This window comes from Aythya fuligula, chromosome 1, assembly GCF_009819795.1.
Source record: "Aythya fuligula isolate bAytFul2 chromosome 1, bAytFul2.pri, whole genome shotgun sequence".
NCBI lineage: Eukaryota > Metazoa > Chordata > Aves > Anseriformes > Anatidae > Aythya > Aythya fuligula.
The window spans coordinates 203,739,890-203,761,578 of NC_045559.1; the positions used below are offsets into that span (position 1 = coordinate 203,739,890).

Genomic DNA, 21,689 nt, shown 5'->3' on the forward strand with positions numbered 1-21,689 from the left:
AAGAACGTGATGCAGGAGCTGTCTCCCCTGTCCCCACTTCCATTTCATGGCCATCCTCTCCTCCTCAATACTCACCTCTCCTCGGAGGCGCTTGTAGAGCCTTCGGGCGATCATGCCACGGGCATAAGCCTGGACGGTGAGGACAGCCCAGAGGCGGTGTCGGAAAGCCCTGCGGACCAGGTAGCCCCTGCAGCGGGCCTGAAACTCGATGATGCGCCGGCGGGCCATGTGGTACTGCTTGTGGAGCTTGCGGGATCGGTAGAGGGCCTGCAGTCTCAGGAAGCCGATCCGCATCTGCAAGAAGGAGCAGGATGAAACCACACCACCACAGCCCACAGGCTTGTCCACCCTGAGCAGGTTTCCCTCACTAATCTCCTTCTTGTGTGGATGTAAATCAGAAATCAGCTCCCTCTGGGACAAGCCTTTGGGAGGGAGGTTCTCCAATAACGTGGAGAAATGAAGCCCTTTAGCTGCTGCACGGATTCAAAGCTGAGGGAGGATGAAGGGAGTTTCTTCCCCACTGAGTTTTTCCCTTTCTTCCCCACTGATGTTTCTCCCTTTAAGAGGCTTTGGGAGGTCTGGTTCCTCATACTAAGGTAGCTACAAGCCAGGAGGCTGTTCTCATGGAGCTCCAGCACCTCCTGTGGGCTCCCCTGGTAGTCATTGCTCCTGTAGACCTCCTGCCAAGGATCTCTTCTGTGGAAGGAGGCAGCACCCTGAGCAGTCTGGAAATGGTTATTCCTTTCATGTTGGTGTCTCTGAGGATGATATTGAACACTTTGGACCCCAGCACGCTAGGACAGCAAGAGAAGAGGACAATGGATTGGGTTGAGGAGAAGCCAGGAGAAAGCCCTGACTGCAGATGTGGTCACACCTAGAGATGGAGTCTGATTTTTAGAGGAAACTGCTTTTGAGTTTTCAGTCACTTGGAAACTGGGGGAAGATTTTAAAACCCCAAGTGCCCATTTGGTACAATGGACATCTAACTTATGGGGACAAATGACAGTGAGAAGGTGGTTAGGTGCTCTCTTCAATAAGAAGGCAAAGCATCAAACTCACAATTCCTTTCATTTTGCCAACCTAAACATCCCCTCAACCCAGTGGGGCAGATTGAGCCAGAAAACTCTAATTTAGGTCCCACCTGAAAGAAGATACATGTGTGAGGAAGCACCCGTATACTTACAGCACCATAGTTCTTCCTGCAGTTATGTCCACGCCAGTATCTCTGAATCATCAGGGCTGAATTTCTCACTTTCAGGAAATTGGACCTGAAAAGGCATTTTCATCACTTGTGTCTGTGGTTTGGACAGTTACCATCTCCAAGTTATCATCTCCAGGGCCTCATTCTTTTGAATTGAAATTGAGCAACTAGGTGGAGTAAACTCTGCATTTTTTGGCCTGAAATTATCTCCTCCCCAACATTCTTTGCCTTTACAGGAAGGTCTGTGGAGGCTCTCTCTGATAGATCTCCACAGGCTCATACATGGGAACGGGCAGAGCAGGAGATGTTGGAAACAGTCCCTGTCTTCCCTCCCTTGCAACCTCCTCTTTCCTCTGAAATTTCCTCACTGCCTGCTCTCCTTGCTTCAATCCCAGCCACCTGCAAATGAATATAAATGATCTAAATGATCTAAACTATCAAGAGCAAACTCCAGCAACACCACCCTGCTACCCTCATCTGCTCCATGCGTGCTGCTTGGACTGGTCTGGTCCTGTGCTTAGACACCCTGGGGACAAAAGCATCAGGAGGTCTTGGAGGTCTCTGTAGGATTACCATGGGAAGGTCTTACAGCAGCCTTCTGGTACCTAAAGGGGGCCTAAAAGAAAGACGGGGAGAGACTCTTTATCAGGGAGTATAGTGAGGGAGTGGTTTTAAACAGAAAGAGGGCAGGTTTTGATTGGAGATAAGGAAGAAATTTTGCCCTCTGAGGGTGCTGAGGCCCTGGCCCAGGCTGCCCAGAGGAGCTGGGAGTGCCCCAGTCCCTGGCAGTGCCCAGGCTGGATGGGGCTGGGGGCCCTGACCATGGCAGGGGGTGGAATTAGGTGGGCTTTAAGGTCCCTTCCAACCCAAACCATTCAGTGAATCTATGATTCTATAAGGTGACAAAGCTTCTCAGAGTTATTTGGCACGTGACTTTTCCTCAAAGCCTAAGGCCCAGCCTGAATTACAGCCTTGGCTCAGACAAAGAGCACAAAGCCCCAAGAGGTGTTCCTGTCTCTTGTCTGTGCATGAAGCTTGGACGTGGCTGTGGCTCCCCCTTGCCCTCCACAGCTGTGCTACAAGTTTCCAATGGTCCATCTACTTGCTCTCCTCCCAGGTCTGTGACAACCAGTGTACAAAGGGAGCTTGTAAAAGGCTCCTTTGGCTTTGTGGAGAAAGCTGTTAGTCACTACGGAGGACCTGATAACCCCATTACAGCTTTGTGGGGTCCCATAAGACTGGAGGCTTAGCATTGCCTTCAGCAGAGCCCCACTACTACGTTGATGTAGCAAGCATCAGTTCCCTTGAAGTCAATGCTGGATAGGGAGAGAAGGTCCTATTCTGTCTGTATTTGAGGCAACTAATAATGTTTTCTTCTTGTTTCTTTTACTAACTTCCTCCAATACTTGCTGCAGCTGAGTGCCAAGTCCCCTCTTGCCAGCTGAAGGCAGGGCTGATTGGACAGGCATGGAGGGAGCAACATTTCCCTCAAGAGCTGCTTGTTAGCCCACCTCCAGGTGCCAGCAGGGCTCACACCTACCTGTCTTTGAACCCACGCACAACCTTCTGGATGAGGATGACTTTGTCTGTGATGGCTTTGTCCCTCTCGATCTCCAGCAGCATGTCGTGGTGGTCCTGAGGGAGGAACCAACAACCACATCAGAAGATCTCCATCTGCTTGAGGTGGTGCAAGTGCAAGGTCTTGCAGCATGGCTGGGGCAATCCCAAGCTCAAACCCAGGCTGGACAGAGGATGGCTGGAGAGCAGCCCCGAGGAGAGGGAGCTGGGGGTGGTGGGCCTGGGGAAGAGAAGGCCCCGGGGAGACCTTACAGAGGCATTCCAGTACCTAAATGGGGCCTAGAGGAAAGCTGGGGAGGGACTCTTGGCCAGGGCTGGGGGGACAGGGCAAGGGGCAGTGGCTGGAGCCTGGCAGGGGGGAGGCTTCAGGGAGGCCTTGGGAAGAAAATTCTGCCCTCTGAAGGCGCTGAGGCCCTGGCCAGGGTTCCTTCCAACCCAAACCACTCAGTGATTCTATGAATGTCTGATTTAGATGTGGCTGGCAGGGTGCTATGAGGCCCTTCCCCAGAGAAGGTGTCCAAACTAAACTCTTGGGACATTTTCCTTCCCAAACATACCCCACCTACTTTCTGGGGAAATCCTAATATAGATCCTAGAGATCCACTGTCTTCATTCCCAAGTGAACCAGAACAGGAAGAAGACATATATAATGCTTTATAGTTTCAAAACATCCCAATTACATTGGTCTTCCATGCAAAGCTTCCTGCTAATGCCTTTTCAGCCATGGACCAACTCCCAGGAGCACAGGAGAGGTTTGGAAACAAACCCTTTTGCTCCCTCCAGCAAAAGCTGCGATGCCTCCACACCCAAGGACAAAAAGGCTTTATTACATGGAATTTCCTTGCCCTGAAACTTTCAGATGCACCAGCCTTGGCTTTCTTTTGATTCCTCCCACACCAAACTCCACTTTCGTTCCTGGCTGCGGCATGCTGAGCCCTGCCATGCTGGGTGCAGTGGAGGCAACTCTGCACGTTTCCTGCTTTGCTCGACCTCACGCTGCCCTTCAGGGCCTCCCAATTTCTCCATTTCCTGCCCTAACAGCTGTGAGATCTTGATAACAAGCACTGGAAAGAGCGACTAGTAGGAACAGCTTCCAGGGAAGGGATGAGGGTGTTCGTGCTGGAGATGGGTTGGGGGGGTTATTTAGATATAAGCCACCACGGTTTTCTGCTGAGATTTTTGATTGAAAGTTTTGTTTCCATCCTGGTTCCTGGCCAGCTCAGCCTTCTCTCCCAGGAGCATCGCAGGAAAGGGTTTGTAAGGAGCAAGGAGTGTGAATGGGAAGTGGCTGCTCTCATCTCACGGAGACCTGAAATGCTGGGCTGCTCCATGATAGCCAAACTGATGCAGAGAGGGAAGCTGTAGGCACTTCTTGTATCGTGCAAGGACATTGCAAAACTGAAGTGAGTCTGTTGTGCTCCCAGTCCCTCTCTCTCCAGGGCTCTGTGTGGGCATTTCTCCCTCTGCTGTGCCTTTTGGGTGAAGGCAGGAGATGAGACAGTGCGTCACAGCCCAGGAGGGAAAAGGCTATGTGTTGAACGTGACTATTTCTGCCTCCACGCATGCATCAGCGCTGGCAGAGTGTCAGGACTTCCTCCTGCCCACTGCTTCCTAAACTGGCCCCAAATATCCTGCCTTGGCTCAGTTTCTGCTGACTGCCAGGCCAGGACAGAGACCACGGGTAAGGGACACATCTTGTGATAGAAAGGGGATGGTAGGAGACCCCTTCATGGGTAAGAATCCCAGATGGCAGGGGGGACACGAAGAGCCCATACCTTCAGGAATATCTTTGTCTTGCCGATCTGCCAGTCATCGTCCTTCCCGAGCACCGCTTCAGCAATGCGCTGGCACGTCCCGCGCAGGTCGCCCTGGTGGGAAGCAGGATGGTGTTCATCAGGACCAGCCTCACCCCTGCTGCTCAGTGGTGGCCCTTTCTGGTCTCATTTCCAGCAGTTTTCTGCTAATAAGCTTCTCACCACATTTAAAGTAAGTGAGAGGGATGGGCTGAATATCCCTTACTACTCAGCTCCCTGTCCTTACCATTTTTCCTCCACTTGGAAAGCCCAGAGCACCACCACAGCATCTGGAGATCTGATCTTACTTTTGGAAAAGATGAATTCCTCATAAATATATCCAGATATACCAGAAGAGAGTATTTGCAATGGAAAAAGGTACTCACCTGCTTGTATGCTGGCTTCACGCCGGGCATGAGCACCCGGTACCGGTCCACGAACTCCACAAACGTGTAGCGGATGGGGTAGCCAGCCCGGCGGATCCGGATGGTCTCCATCATCCCTGAGTACCTCAGCTGCCGGACACACAGTTCTCGGTCAAACAGCTGGGGAAGTTACAGGACTTATTAGTGGTGCTTTCTGTGATTGCACGTCTTGGCCTGGGTTGGCCATAGGAGCTGTGTAGTGCATTGAAGTCACGCACCCACCCAAACCCAGGACTAGAGGAGCCTTGGCTGTTATGGACCTGATCCTAGAATTTTTTCCCCTTTTCTTTAATTCTCTTTTGCAGAACTTGATGTGTCCTACGCGCTACAAAAGGGACAGGGAGAACATCACCTTGGGGAAGTGAGACCACACCATAGTCACCCTCGTCGTGACCACTCGTGGTCACTGACTTCTGCTGGCAGCTCCGAGCTTTACCGGTGTGATCACAGCAGGCAGGGCAGTGTCGTTTTGAAGGCTGAGGAAGCCAAGGACCAGATCAGTCAAGGCTCAGACACTGAAAGGATTTAAGGTGTCTACACCCTTTGAACTGGGATACGTGGCTCCCCAAAGTCAGACAGATGAAGAGTGCAGCCTTGTGGATGCCTGAACCCTGAGCTCAGCCTGGTATCTTTAAACCACTCCTTACCTAGGAAGACATCCAAGAAGGTAAAAATGAATAGATCAGACCAGGGACCAGCAGAGGTCTTTAGGAAAGGGACAAATCTCAGAGCAGTGCCCATGGCCGCTCCTGAAAAGCAGTGGGCAGTTGCAAAGCAATGCAGTCCTTGCAGATGTTTGCTATGAATTTGAATTTGCTTTTTGTTCATTGCTTTGAATGAACCTGGCTACTCTCCTTTGCTTGGGGCACGTCAGGGAGGAGAATTAGGGATGCTGCTGATGCAAAGGGAGGCTCAGAAAAATCCCGGCTGTTGACTTGGTGCATCAGTGCATTGGGGAGGATCCTGGAGCCCCTGAGACACCCTCTTGCAGCCTGATGTTGTCTGCTGGAAGCATCAGAACAGAGTTCAACCCAAGTGTAAAATAAAGGCAAAATAAACACCCTCTCTTCAGCTGTCTAAAGTATGAGCACGTGCAGATATGAGCATCTAAAACACATCATCTAAGTTCCCGGTCCTGAAGGTAGTTTTTGGAGGAGGTCATAGCAGCCTCTTTGAGAGGGCTGGAGTGAAGTGAGACAGATCCTGATCCCAGAAGGCAACAGATGAGGGAGAAAAAGGCAGAAGGTATCATCATCTGGATTTGGACTCAAGCTGTCCTTGTCTAATGTGGATACTGGGGGCTGGAGAGGTGCAGAGGAAGGTGCTGTGCGTTCCTCTCTCCCTGTACCATGTTTGTGGGCTTGCAAACAAGCTCCCAATACAAACAATTTTATTTTTTTTTCCCAAAGTACTTTTTAGAAGGAAGCAAAAGTTTTAGAATAACAGAGAGTAACAAACAGTCAGGACTTTCCACTGACCTTTCACTTCCCACTATACCATTTCCTATCACTATCAGTACGCTTTCCTTCATAGCCTGGGACAGAAAATGAACTCCCAGAAAAAGTTCTCTTTTGCAATCGCCCTGCAGAGCTCTGTGTCCCATTTTTCCTTTGTTTTACGAAACCAAGCCAAAAGAAATTTAGCAAAAAACCACATTTTGTATCTTGTAGCACTACAGCCCCTTATGCAGTGTTCACTCATTCCCTCATTGCTTTAACGGGGAGATTAATTTCTCTTTGTCTGATTCTTTCAAGCTTCTAGCTGTTTTTTATCCCACTAAATGTCTTGTAAATAAATGGGGTGAACAGAATATTCTAGTTTAGAGCTTGTAAGAGCTGGTAAATTCCAGATTTACTATGAAGGATGAAAAATGCCTGACTGAATCCCAGACATCCAGGTGTAAAAGCAGCTCGGAGCTGGGGCATCAGGAATAATTTGTTAATGTCGGCTCAGGACGTGCAGCTATTTTTCAACATCACCCATGTGCTAAAGCATAGCTTTGGTTTGATCTCAGCTCAGATGATAATCTCAGCTCAGACATATTGTTTCATATTAATCCAAAGTCTTCCTTTAATTTGCTATTAACAACCTTTTAATTTTCACCAAAACCAGGATAAGAAGACAGTAAACTGCCCGGAGAGACACCAAACTTTTTACCCCATGCTGTATTAGGTTCACTGATTGGCAAAAATAAGTTTCAAGTGAACACTGCTTGTATGCAACAGCTCTGAAATTTGATATTTTGTGCTTCTATTTTTCCACTCGTTTGAGCTTTGCTATCTAACTGTAGATAAAACTCCACCTCTGGCTAGATTACTCCTGAAGTACAAAGGCATGGCCAAAATGACTCACAGAAACAAGCAGCTGAAAAGATTATTAAATCAAGCCGTTCCTCCCCAAAATTATCACTATCAAGAGCAGTGAGAGGCTAGCACGAGATTGCTGATAGCTCCAGGGTCCAATCCTGCTGGGGTACGATCCTGAAGCTGGAGTTTTCAGCATCATCTCCCTTCCACCAAGTCACTGCACGAGAGGGCAGAGGTTCTGCAGCCACCTCCTTCCTTTCATTTGCTCATAAAAGTTTGTCCCGAAAGCTTTCATTGCTTTTGCAGCAAACACAATAAAAGTGGCGTTTTTAACTGGCTGCCACTTATTTTTAAGTTTCTGAGCAATATGTACATATATTTTTTTTTCCCTTCAGGCTTGCTGTAGCTGCATTTAAGAGTACTCTGAACATTGTGGGGAATTGCCTGTTGGTTGTTCATCTGGATAAAATGTTGTAATAATCCTCTCTGGCATAGTCTAACCTCCCTCCCCTGGGAATCACAGTTAAGTAATTCCTCTTACATTTCCTCTGTGTTATTTCCCTTTTCCTTTTTTTTTTTTTTTTTTTTTTTTAACGATTTTTAACTATTTATTCACAATTGTTACAAAAACAACACAAAAAAATCAAACTACGAAACATCAAAATAAACAGTTGAAACAAATCTAATGGGTAAAACCAAGCAAGGTCCCTCAGAAACAAAGGTTTCAGGAATTGGTTTCAGGAAATGGGATCGTTTTTAAGGGACTGTCAAACCCTGCAATAGGGCCCTACAGCTGGTAGGGAGGCTCCCACACCCTATAGAAATCAGATGCATTTCCTATAGAGGAAAGGGCTGCGGGGTGAATTCCTCGAGGTCGTTCTTGGGAAGAAAGGCAGGGGAAGCATCTCCCCTCTAAAAAAGTTTTGGGTTGCAAAGAAAGTGCCCAACTTTGCCAGCTTTTCCTCCACAAGCTTTGTTGACCCCTCTGCTTGCAGCAAGGGCTGTGGGTTTGTTTTCTAAGCACCCAGGGTCAATCCTGGCTCCACTGATGCTTGGAGGACTTTTCCCGTTAGCTCCTGTGGATAATCCCGTACAAAACCCTAAAAAAAAGCAACCAGGAGAGAAAATCAGGACTCACCATGGGCTTCTTGTACTCATTGGGCTTGATGCAGCGGACGAAAAAGGGCTGGCAGACGCTGAGAGTCCTCATCAACAGCTCCAGGGACCGCTTGAACTGGCTGCTGAGCGTCGGCGAGCGCTTCCTCGTCTCTGCTCCCTGCAAAACGGCAGCAGAGCGGGCTCAGGAAATGGAAGGATAACAGAGCCTTTCCCCTCCGGCCCTGTCCCTGGCAGCCTCCGGCTGGAGGCGGGGAGCCCAGGCTTCAGGGCTGTGGTGGAGGATGCCTGAGGTGGCAGAGATGGGGAGAGGAGAAGGTTTGGGGCCACCTGGCTTTGTCAGATCAGCTTGTGAGAGCAAAGAGCCCCTTGTAGGACTTCAGGAATTTCTATATTGCAGCCTGGGGCAAGGCATTTGCCCAGGGGTGCTCCACAGGAGATGCTTGGGCTTCCCCCTCCCTGTGCATCACACTGCAGTGATGCTGACCCCGCTGTCCGTGTTCTTCATGTCTGACCCATCTTCTGCACCCTGGACCAGCCTCCAGAGGCTCCTGGAGGCAGAAAAACAAGCCAAGGGCATGCTTGCTACAGGAGACTCTGCAACAGCTCCAGAAACTGCTGGTGAGGTTTATTTTCCCCAGCCTGTGCTACAGGGAAGATCTGAGTTTTGTCTGGAAAAGCAAATTAACTAGACCAAAGGATTTCAGGTGAAACTTTGGGATGATTTGGGGAGAGAGTTGCAACACTCTCCAACTCGAAAATAGGACACACTGTGACATGACCTGGTGGCCAGAGATTTCCCAAAGGGAGGATCCCAGCAGGATTTTCATGCACATTTCCTCCGAACATCCTCTTCTTTGCAGGTGGTCGAGCCACGTGTGGAGCCACGAAGTCCCCATTTGCACTGACCTCGCTGCTCTGTTTCGCAAGGCGGCAAGTTTTTATTTTGACCTCTTTGGCTAAAAACTTTCTGTGTGCTTCATCCTACAGCAGTCGGACATCGTCCCCACACCCCATAAAGGAGGCATTTCCATAGCCCCGGTTGGACGCGGTGAAAGGACAAACCCAGTCAGCACAAACACAAAGTTGTCATGGAATTCCAACAAGGCAACGTGAGCAGAGAAAATCCAGCTCATGCACACCAGAAAAACCCGGCCCTCTTGGCCAAGAGAGCTCGCGGGGCTATCGGTGATCTCCCCCAGCAAAATCCTCCCCTAAAGGACAAACTGTTAACGAATCTAAGGTAATTAATGGATGCAGCTGCTGCCTGCAATGTGCTGTAGAGCCTGGTGTTCACGTTTTGTCACGGATTTGATGGGGAACGGGCTGTTTCAGCAAGAATCTTAGTTTGGATAGCGTCGATTAATGTTTTCTTACCACTTAGCTAATTCTGTGCAGGGGGTCACCCCTAAGGCATGAGGAAGGACAGTCACAAGAAGCAGTGACAGACACAGGAGCGGGGCTGGAAGGTGGAAGCAGCTGCCTGTTTGTCAGGTTTGCAGGTTTGTGCTTGGCTGGGAGAGGTCATTTTTCAGCTGTCGTGGTAGAAAGGATGCAAAACTTTGTACCAGGGGCTCCTACATGGGAAAGTGAGAGCTGTTTGCTCCCAGACAGCAGGTCCTGCCTTCCTGGGGCCTTGCATACACCCAGCTCTGGTAAAATGGTGTCATCTCCATCCTTACCCTGAGAACCTTTAGATGGGAAGGGCAGGAGGGAAGGGACACCGGCCAGAAGTGTCTTCCTGGCCAGAATCTGGCCACAATTTGTCTCCTATCCAAATCAGCAGAGAGGTCTCAGCTCCTGCACCACCCCATCCATTCGCATAGACCTGGGAGGTGAATGGAGGGCTCTTCCCTTCCATCCCTGGGCCTGACACTTGCACACAGATCATTCCCCATGGGCACCAACCAGGCTCTCAGCTGTGCCATGAAACCTCAGGAGTCTCACACCAGCCTCCTCCTGCTTGGACAGGATGCCAGCGCTGAAGCCAGCGTTCCTCCCGCCTCACCTGAGAATCACACCTCTTATTTCAACAAAACAGCCAGAAAAAGGAGCAGAACAGCCCACCAACATGGCCTAACGAGGCACTGGAAATAGAAGTTTACAGAGACTGCAATATTTTGGGGACAGAGACACTCTCTTCATCAGTGTCCATACAGAGCCCAAGGAGGATGAGACCTGTGTGTCACGGGGAAGGAGGAGCAGCATCCACAGGTGCCGTAACCTGGATTGGGGCACTGAGTTATCACTCAGCATCAAAGGACAAAAATAAAAATAAAAAAAGAGAAAAATAAGACAAAAAAAAAATAGAATTATAAGATTCACAGGGAAGCATCGTCTCAGAAGAGAAGTTCAGAAAGACGTGCAGCCCAGCATGAAATTCAGACATGCTTCAGTGCCGCTTCTTTTTGGCACCTCAGCCTGGCTTTAGAGGTGCAGAGACATGTGGCTGCTTGCAGTAGCATAAATACAAAAATACAAAGCACAAAAATACAAAAAGTCAAGGCAGGACATCAGCAGCAGGACACAAGGGGACATTCCCCTGGAACAGGGTGCTTGAGATCCCCAGGGGGATCCCACCAGGACGCTTCCCAGCATCTCTGTGAGGCTGTAAAATGTCCAGGGACCTATTCTGACTCCTCCCTTGGATGTCTTAGACATACTTAGGTACTGATTTAGGGCTGGGAAAGCAAAAACCAGTTCAGCCCAGCTGCACCCTGTATAGTCAGTGGATGAAGGTGGGCTCTGGGCAATGGAACTTCTCCTCACCTCTTTAGGATTGTTGAATGGTGGATTGCAGTCCTGAGCCATGCCAATAGGACACTATACTTGTCAACCTTTTTTTTCTGAAGTCTGAGGACTCCAATGCTCACTGTTTGCTGAGGGAAATGTCACTGGGGTGGCCTCCAGGTGAGCACTGAAAGTTGAGGCCCCCTCACAGCAGTTTCTGTGGTGGCATTTGGTGAAGAGACGGTCTCTGTCCCCAAGGATGTGCAGCCTGGAAAGTGTCCTGAGATACAAATCTGACACTGGATGGATAACAGTGCCAAGCGTCACTATTTGGGGCTAAATCCCTATTTTATACAACTCACTGATGGAACGTCTCCTTTGGCCTAGCAGTTCTACCCTTGCCTCAGTGCCTAACAAATATGACCAATTATTATTCACTAGAAAACTTACAAAACTTGAGGCTATATTAAGAACAGTCATGACAAGAACTTTTAGAAATAATCAGTGTTACTTGTCCAATTTCCCTCTGCCTCCTGTTGTCATCAGAGAAAAAGACTGGCATGAGAATTTCTGACAGATTTTGCACAATTCTCTCCTGTGCTTCATTTCACCGTGTCTTAATTAAGGAAGGATTTTCTTTTTTGGTGTGGGGCATTGCTACAATCCTAGAGCAAGGCCCAGTGAGATGCTGCTATCCAAACACCCTGAGGCTGTGATATGGAGGGGAAGGAGTTCAGCTCTGGAACGAATGGCTTGGGGTTGTTTTGGGTCAGGTCGCCCTCATTGGAATTCCAAATCCAAGCACCCTGAGACAATGCAGAGGTAAGAAGGGTTGAAATTTAGCCCATGCAAAGATCTGAATTTAGGAAGTCAAGTCCATCTCCAGCAGAATCCCTTGGCTACCAGGGGATTGTCGTGGCCATGTGGGCAGAGTCACAAAGCTAACGTCACAAACCCTTTAGCACACAATTCTCTAGCCTTATGGCCAAACATCTAGCAAGAAAGGTTTGGAAAGCCATCAGAACCAGTCATGAGATGAGGTGCAACAGAGAAGACCGAAAAGATGTGCCAAGAGCCTGCTGGGATGAGCATGCCAAAGTTTGATATTAATTGTGCCTTTGAAGGCTTGGATCTGAGTTCTTACAAGTCATGAAATACCCTGGAGACCGACAGCATTTCCAAGCAACACAGAAATGCAATTCAAGAGTCACTCTTTGCACCAGAGCCATCAGATTTCTGTCCCCAAAAGTGCAAAACAGGGCTGGATTTGCAGCTGCTTTGAGGATTAATGTCCCACTGCAGCCAATGGTGGCAGCACGATAAATTACACCCATTTCCTGTAGATGATCAATCTGAAGTTAATTAAAATGACTCAAATATCAGAATAACAAAAACAAAAGTTTGTCTCGGGCTGGTTCTGATTTTATCCAAACCAAACTCCCATCATTACAAAACTCTTGAGTTGAATCTCACAAATACATGGCACATACTTCCGTAGCTACTCAACAAGCCCTAAAAATGCTCTCCATCACGCCAATCACTTGAAATGGATCCTCTACAAATAACACAGGGCGAGCAATAAACCAACATGAGAAAAGCACAGTCCTCACCAAGGAGAGGTGAATATACAACAGAGAAACTCATGTATTCAGTTTACCTTTGGTGTGGGTGTGGGCGACTGGCCAAAAGTGCTGGATGCATAGCCACAGAGAAACTACGTGAAGCACAGGTAAAACAAAAAAACATACAAAACAAAAACAAAAACAACAAAACGAACAGAGACAGAGAAGAGCAAATAGTGAAAAGAAGGAATAACCGAAATGGGAGCCTGACATTGTTAGTCTTGGAGGTGCAGCTGTTAAAACATCCCATGAATAAAATGTGCTAATTCTTAGATTTTTGGCTATCCCCCTCCTGGCTTTTCCCATCTCTCTCCAGATTCATATCCCTGAAGCTGAGGGAACCTCCACTATCCAGCTCTTACTTCTTGGAAACATCTCCTTTCTGTCTTTTAACCTCACTAGCTATCCATCCAGGGTCAGCCAACCCCACTCCTCTCACTTGCACATTCTTGCTCTCCTTTGACCAGATTGGAGTATACCAGAAAAAACAAACAAATTATCACAAAAATCCTAAAGAAATTGCCCGCTTTCTCCCCTAATTTTAGTCAGACAGCTTCTGCAGAAATGAAACTTTCACTGAGGGGAAAGCACCCAACTTGATCTCTGATTTTCCCTTGACCAATCTCTCATCTTCAATTTCCATCTCCCCTGCTCCTTCTACCTGTTTCTGGAGCAATCAGTGCTGTCAGACCCTGCTGGCAGGTTCCTCAGGGGAACCATGGATAATTCCCACTGAATCTATTGTTTTACTCAACATTGTTCAAAGCAATGTTGGTGGAAAACAGTGGTAAAATCACCTTTGCCCTATGTCAGCTCCTAGTTGTCTAAATGGTTTTGTTTTCATGGTGTTTAGGGAAAAAGGATTTATGCTCTCTCTTAACATGTTCAGCTAACACGGTGCATGATTAGGGGAGCTGGGACAGAACCTTTACTTCTCTTCTGGCTCCATATCAGACACGTTACAAATCCCTCCTTCAAGTAAGAAAAGCAGAGATCATTAAAGCATCAAGGCACAGGGAGCACCATTCAGGACAGATTCTGAAGGTGCTTAATGACAGCACGGTGACTGAAAGTATAAGAGAAAAGGGTTATCCCCCAAAAGTGCTCTGATGTTTTAAAAGGTCTCAGTTCTGAGGTCCTATACAGGTGGACATCTCAATTTTACTGTGACATACTGCCAAAGGACAGCTTGATAAGAGTCCCCACAATGAGTTCTGTAAAATTAGGCAATCCTGAGAGCTTCCTGTCCTCAGCTCCCCAGAGCGCATCTCTGCTCTGCCCAAACAAGCAAGAAATTATTTCCAAGGTGAACTGCAAAGCTTGCGTTGAAAATAAAAAGCGGCGAGGAATAAGCAATAAAAAGCAAAGGGAATGGCATCACTGATGCTAAAGGAGTTAGTGTCTGGTTCAACGGGATCACCACATCTGGGGACAGCTCCGAACCCACTGGGATTGTTATAGGAATTGGTTGCTTGATGGGAGCTGATAGACCTCATCTCATCCCTAATGTAGTCAGAAGGATATTGATAATTCGTTTCAAAGGGAGCAAGGCTGAGTGCCTACGGGTTTTGAATAAGGCTTGCAAAACTGCCTGTAGCCTATTTTAAGAAATTTCTTGTGAATTTAAATATTTCTTTGCCTTAATAGTCAAAGGAGCTCAGCACATAAGTCTGTTTGGCACTCTTGAAAGTCCCCAAGTCCCTTGGACCATCAGTGGCATTGGCTTGGAAACAGGGCTCCAACCACTAAAAAACTTGGTTGCTTTGGAAAATCTTATCCCAGCATCCTTTTGGTGTTGTACCTACAGCTCATTCAGAACATCTGTTTGGTTTTCATTTCTCCCTCTACTACATGCAGATCTGGAGTATTCATCAGGAAGGGCTGGCTCTTTCTCTCTCAGATCTCTACAATCACAAAGCTTTTTGTTCTTGTTCCTATACAACTGGTAGAAGAGCAAGCACAGCAAGAAACAACATTTCACAAACTGCACGGTGTGAAGGGTGGTCGTACCTGTGACACCCACCACATTCACAGTTTTGGGTTATTGGCTCATGGTAACAGGTTTGAAACACCCCAAAGAGCATCAGAGCAATCTGACTCTGCAATTTCTCCCCCCTTCCAAGGAAACTCCTCCCTGTGAACAAAGACCTTCTCCCGCCCTCTGCTTGCATTACCATCGCCACGTCTGCTTGGAAGATCTGCTTGATGAACTTGTTTTTTGAGGAATGCACCAGCTGAATGATGTCTCCATGCAGTGTGTCCCTGTTTTTCTCCAAGAAACCTGGAGGAATAATGGGACAACACATAGGTCCATGACACAGGGCGACACGGCCAGCATGTGACCAGCACGCAGCCTCTGGGTCACAGGGCTACTGGCTCCCCTTGGGGAGATAATGAGGGTCCCATGCCATCAGGATTGCAGGGACCCAGGAAATTTATCCAGGACCTGGGTAAATTTCATCAGGAAAAGCTGAACAGAAACGGTGGAGTGGGAAGAGAAAGACAGACCAAGAGAAGGAAGACAGAGACTGGGTAAAAAAATGCACGTGGTGCAAAGCACAGCAATTCTGTCCAGGGGACACACAAGCAACAGAGCATAATTTTCTGCAGCTCATGGGCACTGCTGAAAGGCCAAGGGATTACAGCCAGAAATGGAGCACACTGACACTACTACAGGCTGCCACTCTGCTCTGCTCCATCACAGCAGCAGCTCACCTTCCCCTGAGCATCCCCTGAGACCTGCAGTGCCCAGGAGCCATCCCGTACCTTTTGTCTCGTAGTAAACAATTCCAGCAAAGTGGTTAATACCAAACTGGGTTTCGTAGTTGTTCTTTGGAGGTATATAGTTGGTGTTCAGCTTGTGCTGGGAGTTCAGCTTGTGTAACATCGTGCCGTCTGTCCCCTGTGCACACAGGAAAACATCTGACGTTTAATCAGGGTTTGTCCCATGACACTCATTTTCCAATCAATAGTGCATTTCTCTTTTTTCCTCAGGGGGCAATGTGTATGTATTTTGACAAGAGATATGTCGGAGGGGATAACTCAAGTACAGAAAAACAGATTTCTGTGGTGTGTTGTGCTGTATTCAAAATAGTCCAGAGGGAGTATATTTAACTTTTATTTTTTCTTAAATTTTCAGTCAGAGTCTGTTCTAGAGCCCCTTACAGGTGTATTATTCCATCAGAAATTCTGATTTCTTTTAAGCTTGACTGTGGTACTGATGGGGTAATAGGAGCTACGAATAGGTAACCAACAGATGAATGTGTGTTATATCAAATGTGTGTTACATCTTCCTTGGCTGCTGATTTGGGGCTGACCAGACCTCTCATAGGGGTGCAACCTGCAAATGTAAAGAGGGTAAAAATAGGGGAGTCACTGGAAAGAGGGCAGCTCCCAAAACACACCTTGGGGAACTTGCTCTCCTCATCAATGAGGGAGATGATGTTCATGGGCTTGATGGCAATCATGTCCAAGGCATCCTGGTTATCAGTGAACTCGATGTGCTGCCAGTTGATGTTCTCCAGGTTGTACTCTTCCTGCTCTAGTTTGAAGACGTGACGCACAAAAAACTGCTGCAGGTTCTCATTCGCAAAGTTGATGCAAAGCTGCTCAAAACTGTGGAAGGAAGGACAAGGAAAGGTCGGTTTAGATCCAACAAAATCTATCTTTCTCCAACACTTGAAGCAATGTCCTCAGACTTTGTCAACTGTTCAGTAAGGTGACTATAGGCTAAAAATTACCATAGTGGTCCAGCTAGTCTGTTTTTCTCCCCCAAAATGATGTCACGGAAATTATACATGTAGAGGGGTGAGCTTGGGGTAGTAAAGGAGGGTTAAGACATAGTTCTGCTTCACAGACTCCATACCTGTTCACAGTGAAGTTCTCAAAGCCAAATATATCAAGGAGGCCGATGGATCTCCTGACACTTTTGAGTTCCTGGGAAGGAGGTCTGTAAATCGCAGCGTTGATCTTCTCCACGATCCACACGAAAAGCCGCCCATAAATTCCCTGCAATGTCCCAGAGATGGAGCTCATTGAGACAGGTTAGCACTTTGTCCTGCTAGTGAGCAGCACCGCTTCACCCATAGTGGCACAGACCCCCCTAAAGCACTGGACTGCCCCCAGGGACACACACTGACCAACAGGAAGGCTATGCCAGACTCTTGTTTTGGTTTGAAGCTGCTTGAGGCACTGTGTAGATGAAGGACAATGGACCTGAAAGCCTAGATTAAAGACAACCCAAAGCAAAATCCCAAAATGAGATTCTTCCCTATGTGCTTCCTCTAAACCTTATTACCACGCTTTATTTATTGGTATAATTCCACTTCTGTAAAAACACCCAAATCCTGAAATTCAGGTGTGGGTGTTGCAGTGTTGGAAGACCTACTCTGATTGATGAGGACCTAATCATGGAGCTCAAGCTGCAACATCTTCCAGAAGCTGGGGCAAGGTCGTTTTATGATGCTGGCTCCTTTGACAGGTCACCTTTGAGTATGGACAGGCTCAAGTCCTGACAGAAAATCCTCTGAGGACCAGGCTATATAGATTTCCTTCTATCTCAGCTCTTTGCACATCCCAGAGCCAACACAAATTTAAAGCCACCTGGTGATTTTAGCTCACACAGACCCCATGCAAGACAGTTTTCCCATGCAGTGGATGCTCTGGTCTCAAAACTGGCAGATCTCTTCATCACATCAACAGGGACAGAAGGCAATGCCCTAAGGTTTACCTTTACAAAAGCGTCCCTCACATCCAGGGCTTGTTCCATGCTTAGAGGGGTAGACACGGTCTCGCCCCTGGTGATTATTGTCCGGCTGGTGAGGCAGTTCATCACATCCTGAGGGTCAACCTGGCAAAGGCACCACCAAAAAAACCTGCTGATATTATAACATGAGACCCTCACAACAGCCTGGGCTAGTAGTCTTGGCATGAGTGGCTGGAAAAAACTGCACAGACCCCTAGGGCTGGAGGTTAAGTGGCTTTACTTAGCTGTACAGGGAAAATAAGTGATGTCACAGGCACTTTCAGAGAGACTAATTAATATATGTTTGTGCAGTGTTTTACTATGGGAAGTGTTCTTCTGGCTTAGTGAGAGAAGTTAATGAGGCATGGGGAGTGGAGATGAAAAAGCAAAGCCTGCAAAGCCCACCAGCACCATGTAGCTTTGCATCCTGGTGACCCCTTTTTGTGCTTTTAAGGTCAGGCCACGGAAACACCCAGCTCATAAAGTCTGCAGAAGAGAAAACAGCCTGCAGATGGCCAGGGTAAGACTCTGGGATCAACAGAGCCCATGGTGGCAAGCTGGTGTCCCTGGGGAGCCCTGTCCCATGCTGGGGAGGACACTGAAAAGTGCGCCAGCCACTCCATGGTGGTTTGGGTGAGGGACATCTCACCTCACCTGCTGCACACAGAGAGCTGGACGCCTCTGTCTCAGCTGCTGTAATGAGCTTCCTTTACATCAGCAAGAGACAGAGGCTGTTTTAGGAACTAAACTATTTTGGACATCCTTTTTAGGACGATGTGCCATCAAAGCAACAGTTCCTCTCCACTGGTGTGAAGGGAAGCTCAGAGGGAGATGACCACCTTCATGCTACCAGAGCAGGGCCAAGTATGGCTTAGCCAGGGCTTTTAAGACTCCTGCAGCTGGCAGGGCAGAGTGCCTGCATCAGGTGAGGCTTTCCAAGCCTTGCCCCAACCCTGGGAGTGTGGGGATAAGCCAAAAAGGGGACACCAACACCACAGAGCCACTGACCTCCAGCAACGATGCCGCGGTGATCAGTGATGCCGACTGGACGACCTCGCAGGCATCCAGGTTGTCGTAGGTCCGGGCTGGGGGGAGAGAGGGATGGGGAAAGCAGTCAGCAAGGGAGGCAGCTCTGTGGGAGGTTGGTGGGCTGAGAGAAAGGGTTCCTCAGCCTCCTGCCTTCGTTGCTTCCTCCTGGTGGCCAGACAAAATCTGGCCATCAGAAAGGAGAAGTTTGTGTGGCTGCATTCTGCTCTGCGGGCCACCCTAAATGACTTATGGGGTGAAATATTTCTAGCATGTAAGTGCTGTAGGCTTCTGTTTTCCAGAGAGGCCTTTATATCACCACGTCACTTCTGATGACAGAGAGATCTGGTACCTTTACAAAGGGCTATCTGATCACCCAGACCCTTCTCAAATGCCCCATTAGTCTCTCCTGGCTCTACTGAACATCCCCTGACCCTATTCAACCTCCCTTAGCCCAGCATCACGGCAGGTGGGATGGATACAGCCCCTAAGCTTGGCCCTTTCTCCCCTTGGAAAATAAGGAGAAAACGCAATATCTTTGAACTTATCTTTGAATTTTGTCCTCTCACCTTCGTACTGCAGGTTCCCCATGTGCAGGATGGCAGCCAGCAGCTTGGAGATCTCCCAGTTCTCCGTGTCGGTGAACATGAGGACCTTCATGGCAGAGCGGATGTTGGCGTACTCCTTGCTGTCATCCCTGCCGTCGCAGGTCGTGCAGTTACCCTGGGGAGGCAAGGAGGCCACAGGGTGTGCGGGGTGAAGCCAAGTGTGTCTGGCACTGGCGGGGTGACCCTAAGCTCTTAGGGCTTTGCTGAATTCCCCTCCTAATTCCGCAGGTGTTTTGGGTAAGGAATAAATTAGCAAAAGATGATGATGAACTTGTAGGTCTGGCTCTGCCCTTTGGTGTTCAGCCTTGTGACCTGCACTGTCCTGCTGTCCTGAGCCAATTTGTGTCTGCCTACAACCACAGCATGGTTTGAGTTGGAATTAAGGGTTATCCAGCTCCAAGCCCTGCCATGGTGAGGGCCCCCTGTCCCCAGCTCAGCCTGCTCCCAGCCCCATCCAGCCTGGCCTTGGGCACTGCCAGGGCTGGGGCACCCCCAGCTCCTCTGGGCAGCCTGGGCCAGGTCCTAAGCACCCTCAGAGGGCAGAATTTCTTCCTTATCTCCAATCTAAACCTGCCCTCTCATAGTTTAAAACCATTACTCCTTGTCCTATGACTCCACTCCCTGATAAAGACCCTCTCTCCCTCTTTCTTATAGATCCCCTTTAAGAACTGGAGAGAATCAATCAGAGAAAAAACTCGTTGATGTGAGGATAAAAAGCCAAAAGGAAACGTGTTGGAGGTTTTCAGTGATTTCTTGCTGACGATGGGCCAGACTTAATGACAGCTGATGCTACCAGTCCTGCTGGCTGGTGACATGGGTATGGAGGGAGTGGGGCTGGATGATGGTGATGAGAACACATCATCCAAACACACGCTCAGCCCCTTTTGTCTTTTCTGTAAGAGCACTGAGCTGTATCTAACACCCAGGCTATTTCTAAGCAAGTGGCTTGGGCAAAACCCACCCAAACCATCCATGCCTGCATCCCATTTCACAGGAGCAGTGGAAAGAACTTGTTTTACGCAGGCTAAGGGTTTGCTGTCTGCCTTTGAGGTTTGAAGTGGTAGGACAAAGAAATCCCCCTACCTGTGACTAAGGCTCAGGAAGGTCCTAATCAGGAAGAGGTCCTAACTTCCATGAGGAAGACCTCGCATTTCTCCCACCCTTGCTAATAAGCTCCCAAACTGCTGCTCCGCTGCGCTCTCACCATCGCCAGGTAGTTGTAATCCGTGGCTTTCCCAAGACCCAGCTTCTTCTTCTGCTCCACTGTCATTCCTCTCAGCATGCAGTAAAACACGTGGTAGTTCCTCTCGTCCTGGGCCTGGGGGAGAAGAGCCACCATCGTTAGCTCGGTGACCCTAATGTCACCACGAAGGGCGAGGGCCGTGCTGGGCAGATTTGTCACCTCACCTGCCGGCAGACACGGGACTTCTCCAGCAGGTACTGCTCTATCTTTGCCCCCTCGATGGCTCCCCGCTTGTTGAAGTGGATGTCGATGTACTTCCCAAACCGGCTGGAGTTGTCGTTGCGGATCGTCTTGGCGTTCCCGAAAGCTGCGGGGAGGAATTGCAACGGGTCAGAGACGGCCTGACACAGGATGGTCGTGGCTCTGGTGTCCTGGGGAGAAAACAACTGAACAACAGAGGCAAAAAAATAGCCCCAACACCTTACTCTGTCATTTATGTGACTCAGTTTCAGCGTGCAGAGATGGGATATACCACAGATAACTGTCCTCAGAAATAGGGAGAGGAGCATCAAGAATGAGGCAAGGGAACTGGGTGAGTTTATTGAGGAAAAAGGGCCATGATTTGGGTAGCAGTATTTGGGATGAAATACAGGCAGGTGGAACAGGACTAAGCCAGCCTCCAGAGGGAGACCTCACCCTGCAAGCTCCATCCTTCGAGTGGGTGCGGGCTGCTTGCAGGAGCATCATGCCCTTGCATTTATATTTTATTATTATAACCCTGGCATTTATGTACATTATCGGCGCTGGAGATGCATCGGAAATACAAGAGCTCTCTTCCCCTGGGTCGCAGCATGATAAAGTGCATGTTCAGCCCCCCCGTGCCTGCCACACAGCACAGGGCTTTGCAATGCCAGCCTGTTTTGTGCCTGGACTGAAGGATGCTCCGGCAGAGGAGTGTGGAGAGGGAGAGCTCAGCTGCTGACTTGCTTCCAGCATTATTCATGGAAACTGTTAGGATCTTCATATTTCCATTGATTCCTATGGGGGGCTACTTACCAAGCAAACACTGCTCGCTTTGAGTAGCAGGGGGAGTAAAAATGCCGTTGTTCTTTAAGAAAGAGAGGAAGAAAATGATGCTCTTTCTGAATAAATGTAAAGGACCCATTCTGCATTATGCTGGGAGGCTCAGATCACCTATTTAATGTGCAGGCATCCAATTAAAATAGTGGGGCTGGTCTTTACAGGAACAGCTTGCTGATGTGCCCATTAAGGGCAACAAGCTGATTCTTGTTACCAGGTTCTTTCTTGAGCTGTCTTAATTTTTTTTTTTTATTTTTTTTTTTATTTTTTTTCTGCA

The 21,689-nt window shown here is 48.5% G+C and overlaps 1 protein-coding gene across 4 annotated transcripts in view; it reads right to left on the reverse strand.

Annotated features, from left to right (window-relative positions):
* The window catches only part of MYO7A (myosin VIIA), an 86,178-nt gene that overhangs the window by 25,347 nt on the left and 39,142 nt on the right, over positions 1–21,689 (reverse strand). For 2 of the 4 annotated variants that reach the window (XM_032203813.1, XM_032203795.1), the window contains exons 8-23: positions 20,557–20,699; positions 20,354–20,467; positions 19,111–19,264; positions 18,524–18,600; positions 17,501–17,620; positions 16,637–16,779; positions 16,176–16,386; positions 15,538–15,673; positions 14,946–15,052; positions 12,807–12,863; positions 8,442–8,579; positions 4,959–5,117; positions 4,555–4,647; positions 2,742–2,836; positions 1,184–1,268; positions 76–294 (exon numbers count right to left, since the gene is read on the reverse strand). In XM_032203813.1, coding sequence (XP_032059704.1) covers positions 76–294; positions 1,184–1,268; positions 2,742–2,836; positions 4,555–4,647; positions 4,959–5,117; positions 8,442–8,579; positions 12,807–12,863; positions 14,946–15,052; positions 15,538–15,673; positions 16,176–16,386; positions 16,637–16,779; positions 17,501–17,620; positions 18,524–18,600; positions 19,111–19,264; positions 20,354–20,467; positions 20,557–20,699 — 2,051 coding nt within the window. The remainder of the gene's footprint in view (positions 1–75; positions 295–1,183; positions 1,269–2,741; positions 2,837–4,554; positions 4,648–4,958; positions 5,118–8,441; positions 8,580–12,806; positions 12,864–14,945; positions 15,053–15,537; positions 15,674–16,175; positions 16,387–16,636; positions 16,780–17,500; positions 17,621–18,523; positions 18,601–19,110; positions 19,265–20,353; positions 20,468–20,556; positions 20,700–21,689) is intronic. The other 2 variants (XM_032203821.1, XM_032203804.1) reach the window with 1 other exon arrangement.